The sequence below is a fragment of the Dendropsophus ebraccatus genome, chromosome 12, assembly GCF_027789765.1.
Source record: "Dendropsophus ebraccatus isolate aDenEbr1 chromosome 12, aDenEbr1.pat, whole genome shotgun sequence".
Lineage (NCBI taxonomy): Eukaryota > Metazoa > Chordata > Amphibia > Anura > Hylidae > Dendropsophus > Dendropsophus ebraccatus.
Genome location: NC_091465.1, coordinates 24,818,678 through 24,832,606, shown reverse-complemented (window position 1 = coordinate 24,832,606; position 13,929 = coordinate 24,818,678). Strand labels below are relative to the sequence as shown.

At 48.0% G+C, this 13,929-nt stretch overlaps 1 protein-coding gene across 1 annotated transcript in view; it reads left to right on the top strand.

The window, feature by feature from the left end:
• Positions 1 to 13,929, top strand: part of ATAD3A (ATPase family AAA domain containing 3A) — a 67,318-nt gene that overhangs the window by 30,064 nt on the left and 23,325 nt on the right. Inside the window, exons 11-14 of the mRNA XM_069947851.1 lie at positions 790 to 914; positions 4,988 to 5,039; positions 8,857 to 8,927; positions 11,619 to 11,786. Of these exons, the coding sequence (XP_069803952.1) occupies positions 790 to 914; positions 4,988 to 5,039; positions 8,857 to 8,927; positions 11,619 to 11,786 (416 nt within the window). The remainder of the gene's footprint in view (positions 1 to 789; positions 915 to 4,987; positions 5,040 to 8,856; positions 8,928 to 11,618; positions 11,787 to 13,929) is intronic.

Here is a 13,929-nt window from a genome sequence, read left to right as displayed (position 1 = left end):
TTGCTAGGTCTTCCAAAATAAATCACACATTTTAAAGCCATTCTGTACTCTGGATAGTAGTTAAAGGCCCTGATAGAAGAACACTCCCTAATGGTTTGCTAAGATGTAATATTAGTATAGCACAGGAGTAGGGAACCTTGGCTTTAGCTTTGGCTGTCCAGACATGATGAGAGTTGTAGTTTTGCAACAGCTGGAGAGCCAAGGTTCCTTATCCCTGTTATAGCAGCTACAGGCTCTCCTGTTCTTTGCCTCTAAGATTCAAACCGCAATAGGGAGATATTAAAATGAATTCATAAGTGAACGAGCGAGGGGTTAATGATAGGACATCCCCTGTGGCTTTTAGCGGTCTGCACCTCCGATCATTTTACGCTGTTGTGCCTGTATAATCCAGGAGCTGCCGCTATTGATTTGTGGGCTGCCAATGCTGAGCCATGTGTAAACCCAACATTGGTCGTCTCCCTAATTGAGAGATGGGCTGTATTTATGGGACTCGCACACACAGCACATTACTTGATGGGATTAATAGTCCCCCCCCCCCACCTTCCCAAAAGAAAGATATATGAGATTGCTCCCTTGTGGGCATTAGAGAATGTTTAACAAGATCATTGATGAAGGCAGCCATGAGAAATGAATGGCTTTCAAGATCAAAAAAACCTCATCCTGAGTCTCTCGGCTGCCGCCCGGTATATATGGTGCATTACCGACCGCAGGTTACTCTTAATACGTCTGGATTGTTGTTGCCTTGGATCAACTTCCATTCATTAGTTTTGCTTTCTTATTCTTCTCCAGAAATTAGCCAACCACTCCGGCATGGATTACGCCATCATGACTGGCGGGGATGTCGCCCCCATGGGGCGGGATGGAGTTACTGCAATGCATAAAGTTTTTGACTGGGCGAACACCAGCAAGAGAGGGTGAGTGATGTGCAGTGATAGGACTATGACCTATATAGAAGCTTCCAACCTGCTGACACGTCCCTGTAGTGCACAGGGTGCTGAGGATGAAGGAAAGTTTCTTACCTCTTTGTGCACTTTTAAAGGAGAAGTCCGGCGAAAATTATTTTTTTATATGTTATTACTTATGGAAAGTTATACAATTTTCTAATGTACATTAATTATGGGAAATGCTCATATACTGCTATTTCCCTTAATTTAGTGTATCAGGAAGTGTTAGAATTATCTCTGAAGCAGTGACGTCACGACCAACGGTGTAATTCCTATGGAGTGTCCAGCAGGGGGCGCTCTATATATAGAAGTCAATGAGTACCATTGACTTCTATATATAGTGCGCCCCTGCTGGACACTCCATAGGAATTACAGTGTATGTAATGTAATGCACTGTACTGTTGTGACTTTATGAATACATTTATGGAATACTTTGGGGAGCAAGTGTCCTTGCTCCCCAAAGTATCCCATAAATGTATTCAATGAATACATTTGCAGGGCACCGAGCAGGGAGGGAGAGAAGTGCCATCTACCTCCCCCCTCCCTCCCTGCTCGGTGCTGGGAACATATACAAAGCACTACTCCCCCATTATCTGCAGATAATGGGGGAGTAGTACCTTTTGCTATCCCTATCACCGCCCGCGCCGCCGCCGCTCACACAGGGGCTGCTATTCATGCCCCCCGCCGCTCCCCCTCCTCCTCCCGGCATCAAACTTACGATCGCGCCGCTGATTCCCCGCCGCCCGCGCCGCTCCTAACTACCCGCTCGCTCGCCCGCCCCAATCCTGGCCGCCGCTCTCTGCTCATGCCGGCCGCGTCAGCCCGCCCCCACCCCGGCCGGGGACACCAGGAAGCGCCGTGCTCCCGGCCGGGGTGGGGGTGGGCTGACGCGCCCGGCATGAGCAGAGAGCGGCGGCCAGGAACGGGGCGGGCGAGCGAGCGGGCGGGTAGTTAGGAGCGGCGCGGGCGGCGGGGAATCAGCGGCGCGATGAATAGCAGCCCCTGTGTGAGCGGCGGCGCGGGCGGTGATAGGGATAGCACAGGTACTACTCCCCCATTATCTGCAGATAATGGGGGAGTAGTACTTTGTATATGTTCCCAGCACCGAGCAGGGAGGGGGGAGGTAGATGGCACTTCTCTCCCTCCCTGCTCGGTGCCCTGCAAATGTATTCATTGAATACATTTATGGGATACTTTGGGGAGCAAGGACACTTGCTCCCCAAAGTATTCCATAAATGTATTCATAAAGTCACAACAGTACAGTGCATTACATTACATTACATACACTGTAATTCCTATGGAGTGTCCAGCAGGGGCGCACTATATATAGAAGTCAATGGTACTCATTGACTTCTATATATATATAGAGCGCCCCCTGCTGGACACTCCATAGGAATTACACCGTTGGTCGTGACGTCACTGCTTCAGAGATAATTCTAACACTTCCTGATACACTAAATTAAGGGAAATAGCAGTATATGAGCATTTCCCATAATTAATGTACATTAGAAAATTGTATAACTTTCCATAAGTAATAACATATAAAAAAATTATTTTCGCCGGACTTCTCCTTTAAGTTTAATCCATATACTAATGAGGCGCTTTGATGCACTGGGGGCAGGACTACCACCCTCAGCGCACTGATCCACCCCTTCTAATGAATATTCATTAGAAGGGGCGGATCGATGCACAATGCAAGGGTGATAGTCCCGCCCCCCAGTGCACCAAACCCCCTCATTGGCATATAGATTAAACTACAAATACATTAAGGGTTCAAACCCACTTGCCGGATCTGCAGCGAGTCTCCATGCTGCGTTTTTGCAGCGAGACTCGCTGCAGATCCCAGCCCTATACTTTCATTAGCAGAGAAACTCGCAGCAGGGATGTACATCCCTGCTGCGATTTTGTCTGCAGCCCTCCCCATTAACCCCCTAGCCGCCGGACATTATACATTACCGGGTCCCCGTTCCTGCTTGCTTCGGGGCTCCCGGTGTCTTCACGGCCCACCCAAGCAAGGCAGCGCACTGATTGGCCGGGCAGAACGTGCCGGGAGCCGCCGAAGCAAGCAGGAGCGGGGACCTGGTAATGTATATCCTGCCCGCCCCCCCTGCAGCCCTGATCGCCCCCCGCACCCCCCGGCCGCACGATCGCCCCCCGCAGCCCCCGGCCGCATGATCGCCCCCCGCAGCCCCCGGCCGCACAGGCTTCAGGGGGCGATCGTGCGGCCGGGGGCGATCGGGGCTGCGGGGGGCGATCATGCGGCTGGGGGCGATCGGGGCTGCGGGGGGCGATCATGCGGCCGGGGGCAATCGGGGCTGCAGGGGGGGCGGGCAGGATATACATTACCAGGTCCCCGCTCCTGCTTGCTTCGGCGACTCCCGGCACGCTCTGTCCGGCCAATCAGTGCTCTGCCCCGCCGCAGCTCACTGATTGGCCGGGCGGGCCGTGAAGACACCGGGAGCCCTGAAGCAAGCAGGAACGGGGACCCGGTAATGTATTATGTCCGGCGGCTAGGGGGTTAATGGGGAGGGCTGCAGACAAAATCGCAGCAGCGATGTACTTCCCTGCTGCAAGTTTCTCTGCTAATGAAAGTATAGGGCTGGGATCTGCAGCGAGTCTCGCTGCAAAAACGCAGCAAGGAGACTCGCTGCAGATCCGGCAAGTGGGTGTGAACCCTAAAACGGCACCACGGATCAAGGTACAAAATTGACCTTCATCCTCAGCGCCCTGTGCTCTATATGACATATCCCTATCTAACCTGCGGATAGTTTCCCTTAATGTGTCCCTGTCACTTGTTTTGATCTGTCAGACCCCATTGATCATTTGGTCATTTAGTAGAGCCGAGAGAAGCTTTTACATCAGGACTGCTGCAAGACAGAGAGCCAGGGAGAGAAGCACTTAGGGTGTTATTACACAGGCGGAAGGGGGCCTGATCAATAATGTAAACAAGCGCCAATCTGCTAGATCGGCGCTCGTTTACTGGGCCTATTACACGGCCCAATAATCGTTTAGCGAGGGCTGCAGGGACATTGTTACAGATATCCTTGAAGCCCTTGTTTAAACACCATACTTTACCTAAGCATGTTATAGGGCTTCTCCTGCGCTCCTTCTTCCTCCCGGTCCCGCGCGCAGCAGCAGCTTCGGTGCGGCCTGTGTGAGCTGACAGACCGCTCAGCCAATTACTGGCCACGGTGGTCCTGTTGAGTGATTGGCTGAGCGGTCTGTCAGCTAAGACAGGCCGCATTAAAGCTGCTGCTGCGCGCGGGACCAGGTGGAAGAAGGAGCGTAGGAGAAGCCCTGTAACATGCTTAGGTAAAGTATGGTGCTTGTAAAATCATTGGTCGTCCACCGCGCATGATTATTCCACGCAGTGCAGTCGGTGCTCGATGATTTAGGTTTGAACCTAAATAAACGATCAGCCGATGGCATGATCATCAGCTGATCGTTGTCTCTATTGCACGGAGCGATAATTGACCTAATTGGGCCGATTATCGCTCCGTGGAATAGGACCCTAAGTAGAGTGCTTCTGCCGACTACAAAACTTTTGAAATGTCAAACGTTTTTGTTTTTTTTAAAAAAAATGACCAATAGAGATGAGCGAACCGGGTTCGAGTCGATCCGAACCCGAACGATCGGCATTTGATTAGCGGTGGCTGCTGAACGTGGATAAAGCTCTAAGGTTGTCTGGAAAACATGGATATAGCCAATGACTATATCCATGTTTTCCACATAGCCTTAGGGCTTTATCCAAGTTCAGCAGCCACCGCTAATCAAATGCCGAAAGTTCGGATCAACTCGAGCATGCTCGAGGGTCGCTCATCTCTAGTGACCAAAGTTTCAATTTAACATAGTTGATTAGAGTAACCCCTCCCACCCCAGCGGCCAATAGGTTAAATGGGCAGGGGTTGTCGGGACCAAATACCTTTTCATACTGTTACACAGCGTATGTATTCAGAGTTAGAGCCAAGAGTTAGCTACCATTAGTGTTATAATCCCATCACAATATGACATTGTTTAATACCAAATCTTCTCTTATTCTTCAGCCTGCTGCTGTTTGTGGATGAAGCAGACGCTTTCTTGAGGAAGAGGGCCACGGTATGTAATCCCTGCTAACAGTAGACATCTCAAGGGGGGGGGGATTTATCAAACATGGTGTAAAGTGAAACTGGCTCAGTTGCCCCTAGCAACCAATCAGATTCCACCTTTCATTTTCCAAATAGTATGTGAGGAATGAAAGGTGGAATCTGATTGGTTGCTAGGGGCAACTGAGCCAGTTTTACTTTACACCATGTTGGATAAATCTCCCCCTTCTGTATTGCCACTAATACAATCCACGTAACGTGCCCCTGGCGGTTCTCAGACCCAAAGAACTTGTCATGTGGCAGGGGGTTTTATTGGTCCATTATACTGGACAGTGTTATAGGAAGCCTTTTACTAGTACCACATGGCAGATAACAGCAAACAGTAGATTGCACTGACATATATAGTGTCTGGAGCAGAGGTAAGCTGCAGGTTAATGCTATTAAAATACCCTGTGTATCCACTGTGTGGGACTATTCCCTAAAGAGGTGTTTGGCATATCCACAGGGTAGATGTGGGTCCCGTCTGGAGAACAGAGTACTGTTCTGCATACACAACTACCATTAACCTCTATGGGACTTAAAGTGGTTATCCTGCGAAAATCTTTTTCTTTCAGAAAGCTATACAGATTTGTATTTTACTCCTATTTAAAATTCTCCAGTCTTTTCACACTTATCAGCTGCTGTATGTCCTGCAGGAAATGGTGTATTATTTCCAGTCTGACACAGTGCTCTCTGCTGCCACCTCTGTCCATGTCAGGAACTGTCCAGAGCAGGAGAGGTTTTCTATGGGGATTTCCTACTGCTCTGGACAGTTCCTGACATGGACAGTGGTGGCAGTAGAGAGCACTTGCAGACTGAAAAGAATACACCAGGACATACGGCAGCTGATAAGTACTGGAAGACTTGATATTTTAAATAGTAGTAAATTACAAATTTATGTAACTTTCTGAAACCAGTTAATTTTCACTGGAGTACCCCTTTATGCAATGTGCGTAAAACATTTGGGTTCCCGGCCCACACAAGCAGGTCAAGTGGGACCGGGGGGCTTTATTATCGAGGTAGATGACTGTCCCAGAAATGAGAACCACATATATCAGATATTTATGGCATACTAATGTATTATTCTGTACAGCAGTGCTTCTCGATTCCAGTCCTCAGGCCTCACCAACAGGTCATGTTTTGCGGCTATCCCATACAAAGAACACCTGTGCTAATACCTGATGCACTGAGTATAGTTATATCACCTGAGAAATACTAAGGAAATCCTCAAAACATGACCTGTTGGTGAGGCCTGAGGACTGGAATTGAGAAGCACTGCTATACAGTCCCTGACTATGACTAACTAAAGATACTATAACAGGGGCTCAGGCACAGACTCTGTATAGATGGTGGATTTATAGAGTATAGATTTGGTGGGAACCCAGACCTGTAGAGAGTGTCCTCTGTCAGTAGATGATCATTGAATAGAAGGCAGAGCAGCTGATGGAAGTGCAGCTCTGAGGGCATTATTGCCCAGTCAGCAGCCCATGTGCTCAGTCTGGACAGTGTAATTACTTTGGGCTGGTAAGTATGTGATGGCCGCCCGCCTCCCCGTAATGAAGTGACCACATGCAGATTTATACTTCTCCCTTTCAATCATTATTGGCAGCAGGGCCGTCTTCAGGCAGCCATCCCATTCCGCGCGCCTCCTAATACGTTCAGGGACTTAAATTCCATATAGGACTTCACAATTGGATTTAGCTCTGACCACTTTCTTTTATTGCATTGCACATTCACTCCTGTAATTCTTACGCTATTAGTTTTGCGTTCTCTCTCGGAGCAGGCGAGCGAACGGTGGAGACAAATTTCTGCTGTTTTGGACGCCATTCTATAAATAAAAAGACTGGCAATCCGGTGGTGTTCTTCATGAAATTGCTCCAGGGGTTTTATGAGAATAGAGAGAGGATCTGTTTTCTAGAATCGTCCCCAGAATGCGTCTGGTGTCGCGTGTCTTCCCTATTCTAGCAAATGGGATTGAACTGCAATACCACACACAGCCAATGAGCAAGAATGGCGCTGTTTCTGAACTGTGCTAATATACGGAGACATATCATGACACCAGTTTGTTGAAATTTGTCAGGGGCATATGATGATTTTTAAAGGGGGGAAAAAATTGAAATCAAATAAAGATTTGTAAATAACTTTCTATGTAAAAATTTCAAACCCTCCAGTACTTATCTGCTGCTGGATGACCTGCAGGAAGTGGTGTATTCTTTCTAGTCTGACACAGTGCTCTCTGCTGCCACCTCTGTCCATGTCAGGAACTTTCCAGATCTATTTAGAACTAATCTGCGTATCTGCTGCGTATCGCAGCAGTAAATACGCAGCGTATATGCCGTGTGTGTTTGTACCCTAAGGGTACTTGTCATGAAATGAATGCCTCCAAATTGGCAATCTCCATAGAGAATGAAGCACCAGCATGGGCCATTTGCCCACTTCATCCAAGAGAAAGGAGTTTGGGAACCAGTGGTTGAACCCCCCCACACACACATTCTTATACATATGTGGATAGAAAAGTTAAATTGTCTCTGTCATTTCAATTTTATTTTTATTTTTTTGCAGAATACAGGTGATTTTAAGAAACTTTGTAATTGGGTTTATCAGCCGACAAATGCATGTTTATCATGAAAAAGCAGTTTGAAGCTCTCCCCCCTGTCTTCATGGTTCTCTATGGAGAGGGGAGGGGTGGAGGGAGATGAGGCACCAAAACTGGACAACAAAGAGTTAATTTACAGCTACATCACCGGCCTATCTCCCCTGAAGTCAGCTCTGACCTCTGAATACCAGCTTTCACACAGCTCCCACTGTGTAATCCTTTGTTTTCTGCTGCTGACTAATCTCCCTCCTCCCACCCTCCCATCTCCATAGGTTACACAGGGCTAAACTGATGTAAAAGAGTTGAGATTTCCTGATAATGAGCAGTGTATGAGAGAGAGATGGGAGGGGGGGGGGGAGACCTGGGGAAAGTTTTTTTCAATGCAGATAATGGCATATTTGCCTAATAAACCCAATTACAAAGTTTCTTAAAATCGCCTGTACTATTGATTTCTGCAAAAAAAAAAATGAAACGACAGTGACACTTTAAGGTGGAATACCCCTTTAACGTATTAAAATGATATCCCAGCCAAAGACCTAATGTGACAGTAGGAATCCCCCACACTTGGCCTGTGGTCTGTGGCCATGGCCTTTAGAGAGAAGAGAAATGTCAGCACATGTTCACGCTTGCTCTTATGTATCCAAATTGCGTAGACAAGCACAATATGGCCCTATAATACATATATATTATGGCCGCAAGTCCCAGCCGGACTGCAGGCATAAAGACCAAAATGGAAAGCAGCATAGATCCCTACATGTCTATGGCTAAAGAGCTTCTCCCACAAAAATCCCTGGGGGTCACAGTGCAGAGATCATTGTAATACCGCACACAACCTGCGGACAGGGGTGGCGCTGTTTTTGTAAAAATGTAGTTATGTTGTTTTTCAGTCCTGAAAACCCCCTTTAACTGCTGGTGAAGCCCTATTTATTTGCAAAACTTCTGCAATACTTGATGCCTTACTCAGAATCCAGCGTGTTTCTTAGTGGCCCAGAATTTAGCTAATAACCCCAGAGTGACGAGAGGTGTCATGGCTGACTTAAGACGTTCCTCACAGAGTAATGAGGGATCCCAGGCAGCATTCCGCTGACTCTACCTCTCCAGCCGTAGCAGCTTTTACAGGGCCGGGATAGCAGGCGTTGTCGTTTAATAAAGACAGATGTGATTGGACAGCTGCCTCCTCTGCTTTATTTTACAGGAGAAAATAAGTGAAGATCTGAGAGCGACACTAAACGCTTTCCTCTACAGGACCGGGGAGCAGAGTAACAAGTGAGTCACGTCTCCGCACTGCTGCGCATCAGCGACTTGGAGTTCTTTGTTTAGACGGGATGTGTCATCAGAAAATCACTTGTTTTATGCTGAACAGAGTTTTTTTAGAACTTTGGTTGATTATTATGTTGAATTTTGTTTTGTTGAATCTGTCAGCTCTATAACATGCCGAGAACTGCCGACATGGGCAGATAGCTGGGTACAGAGATAAAATACATGACGCCTGGTTCTTAGCTGATGGCGGTTTGCACAGTTATAAAATCAGGTTTTCCTTCTAAGCCCAAGTGCCATAAAGGCTTTGGCTGAGCTGCAGTATGCCTGCTCCCTCCCTCCCCCACCCCTCTCAGCCCAGCAGGGAGGGAGCATGCATGCTGCAGCTTGGTCCAGCCTACATGAAACTTCAGCTTGGAAGTCTTATAAAGTATATTCTTAAATACATTTTTAGCCATTTGATGAGGAGTTATGTGGGCGAGAAGGAAAATCTAAATGGTGGCTTTCCTATTAACATCTGTACCAGTACTTATCTGCTGTATGTCCTGCAGGAAGTAGTATATTCTTTCCAATCTGACACCCCCATGCTGGCGCTTCATTCTCTATGGAAACTACCAATTTGGAAGCATTCATTTCATGACTGGTACCCTTAAAGGGGTACTCTGGTGATATTTTTTTTTTCTGGTGTCAGAAAGTTATATTGATTTGTAAATTCACTCTCTTTAAAAATCTCAAGTCTTCCAGTACTTAACAGCTGCTGTATGTCCTGCAGGAAGTTGTGTATTCTTTCCAGTCTGACATGGTGTTCTCTGCTGCCACCTCTGTCCATGTCAGGAACTGTCCAGAGCGGAAAAAGGTTTTCTATGGGGATTTGCTACCGCTCTGGACAGTTCCTGTCTTGGACAGAGGTGGCAGCAGAGAGCACTGGGTCAGACTGGAAAGCATACACCACTTCCTGCAGTACATACAGCAGCTAAGAAGTACTGGAAAACTTAAGATTTTTAAATAGAAGTAATTTACAAATCTATATAACTTTCTCACACCAGTTGATTTATAAGATTCTTTCCCCGCTGGAGTACCAGGAAATGGTTTTGACCGACGATCTCTAGATATAGCTGGGAGAAGCGTGTGGATGTGCACTTCACTCCCTGGCTCATAGACTTACAACGGAGCCACTCTCCCGCTATGGGCCCAATTAGGTGGTGAGTTAGGGAGTAAAGGAGTGAAGTGCACAGCCATTTAGTTCTCTCTCCTTTCTCTAGAGATCTTGTAACAGCAACGCTTTAAAGGAACGGTCCTAAGAGAGTGCCACTATGTAAGTTTATGCTGACACTGCCATTTAGAGCGTCAGATTTGACATCAGGGAAAACCCAGCTTACTACACTATTCTTGCTGCCATATCTGCTGAACCCCGACCTATCCCATTCCCCATCCTGCAGATGATATAACTGGGGCTATACATCCCATAATCGCTCCTCTACTTGTTTTATAGCTGTGTTTTCTCTCATTGAACAACACTATCCTAGAAACCACAGTCTAGCATCCGGCTCCAGGCCTTTAGATGGATACCTGAGGGGAGATTTATCAAATATGGTGTAAAGTGAAACTGGCTCAGTTGCCCCTAGCAACCAATCAGATTCCACCTTTCATTCCTCACAGACTCTTTGGAAAATGGAAGGTGGAATCTGATTGGTTGCTAGGGGCAACAGAGCCAGTTTCACTTTACTCCATGTTTGATAAATCTCCCCCTTGGTGACTATAGTTTTATATAGTTGTCACCCACCGTGGCTGTGCTGGTATGGCCTGTGAATGGTTAATGGCGCCCTTCAGCGCGGCCTGTGCCTGCGGAGGAAATTAATGTCTTGTGATAAAGACTTTTTGTTCTGTAATGAGCAATATTAATGGTCCGGCTTGTTAAAATGACATGTATTCTGTGCACGGAGCAGGACATGAAATACACAGGACAAATAACCTGCCCCATCTCACTCCGCAGGCTTTATTGCTCCGGGAAGCATAAGCCGGTGCCTTTCTGATGCCATTTTGGAATGTTTGATGTTTATTAGGGTTAGATAGTATGTGCGATGAGCGAGCAATGCAGTCCGTCGTAACTCACTCCAGATATAATAATACTGCTGTCCTACCCATAGACTTATATAGAGGCGTTACATGGGAAATGCACATTTACATTAATGGCTACCATCTTAAAGGGGAACTCCAGCAGGGAAAAAAATTAAATCAGCTGGTTTCAGAAAGTTATATAGATTTGTAATTTACTTCTATTTAAAAATTTCCTCTCCTAGTTCTTATCAGCTGCTATATGTCCTGCAGGAAGTGGTGCTTGACACAGTGCTCTCTGCTGCCACCTCTGTCCATGTCAGGAACTGTCCAGAGTGGGAGAGGTTTTCTATGGGGATTTGCATCTTCTCTGGACAGTTCCTGATATGGCAGAGAACTCGGTGTCAGACTGGAAAGAATACACCTGCGGGACATGCAGTAGCTGATAAGTATTGGAAGACTTGAGCTTTTTAAATAGAAGTCAATTACAAATATATATAACTTTCTGACACCAGTTGATTTGAAGAAGAAAAAAAAAAAGAAGTTCCCCTTGTAAGAGTTGTTTCAGTCTTCTAATCCAGTGCTGTGGATGTATTGTCTGTGGTGGGGGATACCATAATAACCCATGTATGCGCCTCTCCTCAGATTTATGTTGGTGTTGGCCAGTAACCAGCCAGAGCAGTTTGACTGGGCCATCAATGATCGGATAGACGAGATTGTCAACTTTGCTCTCCCAGGACTGGAGGAAAGAGAGCGTCTGGTCCGACTCTACTTCGATAAATATGTCCTGAAGCCGGCAAGCGAAGGGAAGCAGTAAGTGTCTACAACACGTGGGGTGGAAGTAGGGCTGGGCGATATGGGCCAAAATCAATATCGCGATTAATCGCACATGTAGCCGCGGTAACGATAACTGAACGATAATTATGACACGCCCCTTTTTGCAAACCACACCCACTTGCTATGAAAAACTGTCAATATCAAAAAAGTAAAAAACTCACTGACCATGACTATACAGGGGTGGCGGACAGGGGTGTATAACTATACAGGGGTGGCGGACAGGGGTGTATAACTATACAGGGGGCGGATAGGGGTGTATGACTATACAGGCGGGGGGTGGACAGGGGTGTATGACTATACAGGAGGGATAGGGGTATATGACTATACAGGGGGGATAGGGGTGTATGACTATACATTGGGGGGGGGGGGATGGGGGTGTATGACTATACAGGGGGGGTAGGGGTGTATGACTATACAGGGGGGGGGACAGGGGTGTATGACTATACAGGGGGGGCGGAGAGGGGTGTATGACTATACAGGGGGGGCGGAGAGGGGTGTATGACTATACAGGGGGGGGACAGGGGTGTATGACTATACAGGCGGGGCGGAGAGGGGTGTATGACTATACAGGGGGGGGGACAGGGGTGTATGACTATACAGGGGGGGACAGGGGTGTATGACTATACAGCGGGGGGGGGGGGACAGGGGTGTATGACTATACAGGGGGGGGACAGGGGTGTATGACTATACAGAGGGGGGACAGGGGTGTATGACTATACAGGGGGGGGGCAGACAGGGGTATATGACTATACAAGGCGGCGGATAGGGGTGTTTTACTATACAGGGAAATGTAGTTCCCTTAGTAACAGTACAGGGCTGTAGCATAGGAGGAATGAATGGGCTGCAGCAGGATGTCTCCTATAACTTATCCTGCCTGCTGCAGCCCATTCATTCCTCCTATGCTACACTCCTGTACTGTTACTTAGGGAAGTACAGGACAGCCGCCCCCAAATGCTGCTCCTCCAGCTCCGACACGCCGGCGTCCCTGCACACACAGGAAACATGGGCAGTGTTCGCCGGCCGGGTGTGTGGGGGAGGAGCCTCGGAGGGGAGAGGTGGGGGGCCTCGGACAGGACGGGACCAGTGGGGGGCATCGGACGGGACTGGACCGCTGGGGGTGGGGTGGTATCGGACAGGTGAGGAGCCTCAGACGGGACCGGACGGGTAAGGAGGGCGGGCGCTTGGACGGGACTTGCGGGGGGCGGGGCCTTCTTACACTGCTGCTCCTCCACCACCTCCCGCTCTGATATTAGCGCCCCTGCACATAATGTACAGCGCTAATGCCAGGCGGCGTGCGTGTGTGCGGGGGGCGCTCTCACAGGATGGGCGCAGTGAGGGGGCACTCTAACAGGGAGATAGAAAAGTAAAAATACCGCAGATACCGTCCTGGCTAAGTTGAGGTCGGTTAACCGACGCCAGTGACGGTATCGGTATTTTTGCGGTATACCGCCCAGCCCTAGGTGGAAGAAGGGTAAATGGAGGGGGGTCCTCTTCTATGATGGGTTTGTCAGGCATGAAACGATGGAGCGTCCCACCTGAAGCCGCATTATAGACATAGACACTGATCTCCGGGAGCCAAGACAGGGACTAGGCAATTCGTGGGATTGTTCTGTAGCTTTTTATATACACCCAGTCAAAGGGAATCTGTCAGCTATGATTCCGGTTCCAAGCTGCTGACACTGTTAGATAGCGGTTAGGTTAGAGTCACATATCAATGCGCTGCCGCATATCATGGGCTGAACATGCAGGGATTCCTGTTAGACATAGGTGTTCAGCATGTAATATTCAGCCAGCAAACAGGTGACACACAGATTTGTAAATTCAGCCTTAGGAGAAGGAGACACGTGGTACTGTGCATATATCTGTCTGTGCTTCCAGAACATAAAAAATGCTTTTATTCTTCTGTGCAAAGTGTCAGAGAGGCGTTCTCAAAGTGCTCCCAACAGTCTTACCATATTGCGGAGCACACAACTAACTGCACTGGAATGGCGTCGACAAGGAAGGTATGAGACATACCTTGCTCCTCTGTGTCTCCTGTGAAGTAGGAACATATCAGCAGGTTAGATTCGCCTAAGCTGCTGATAGGTCCCCTTTAAAGCTCTTGCTGTCACATGACACA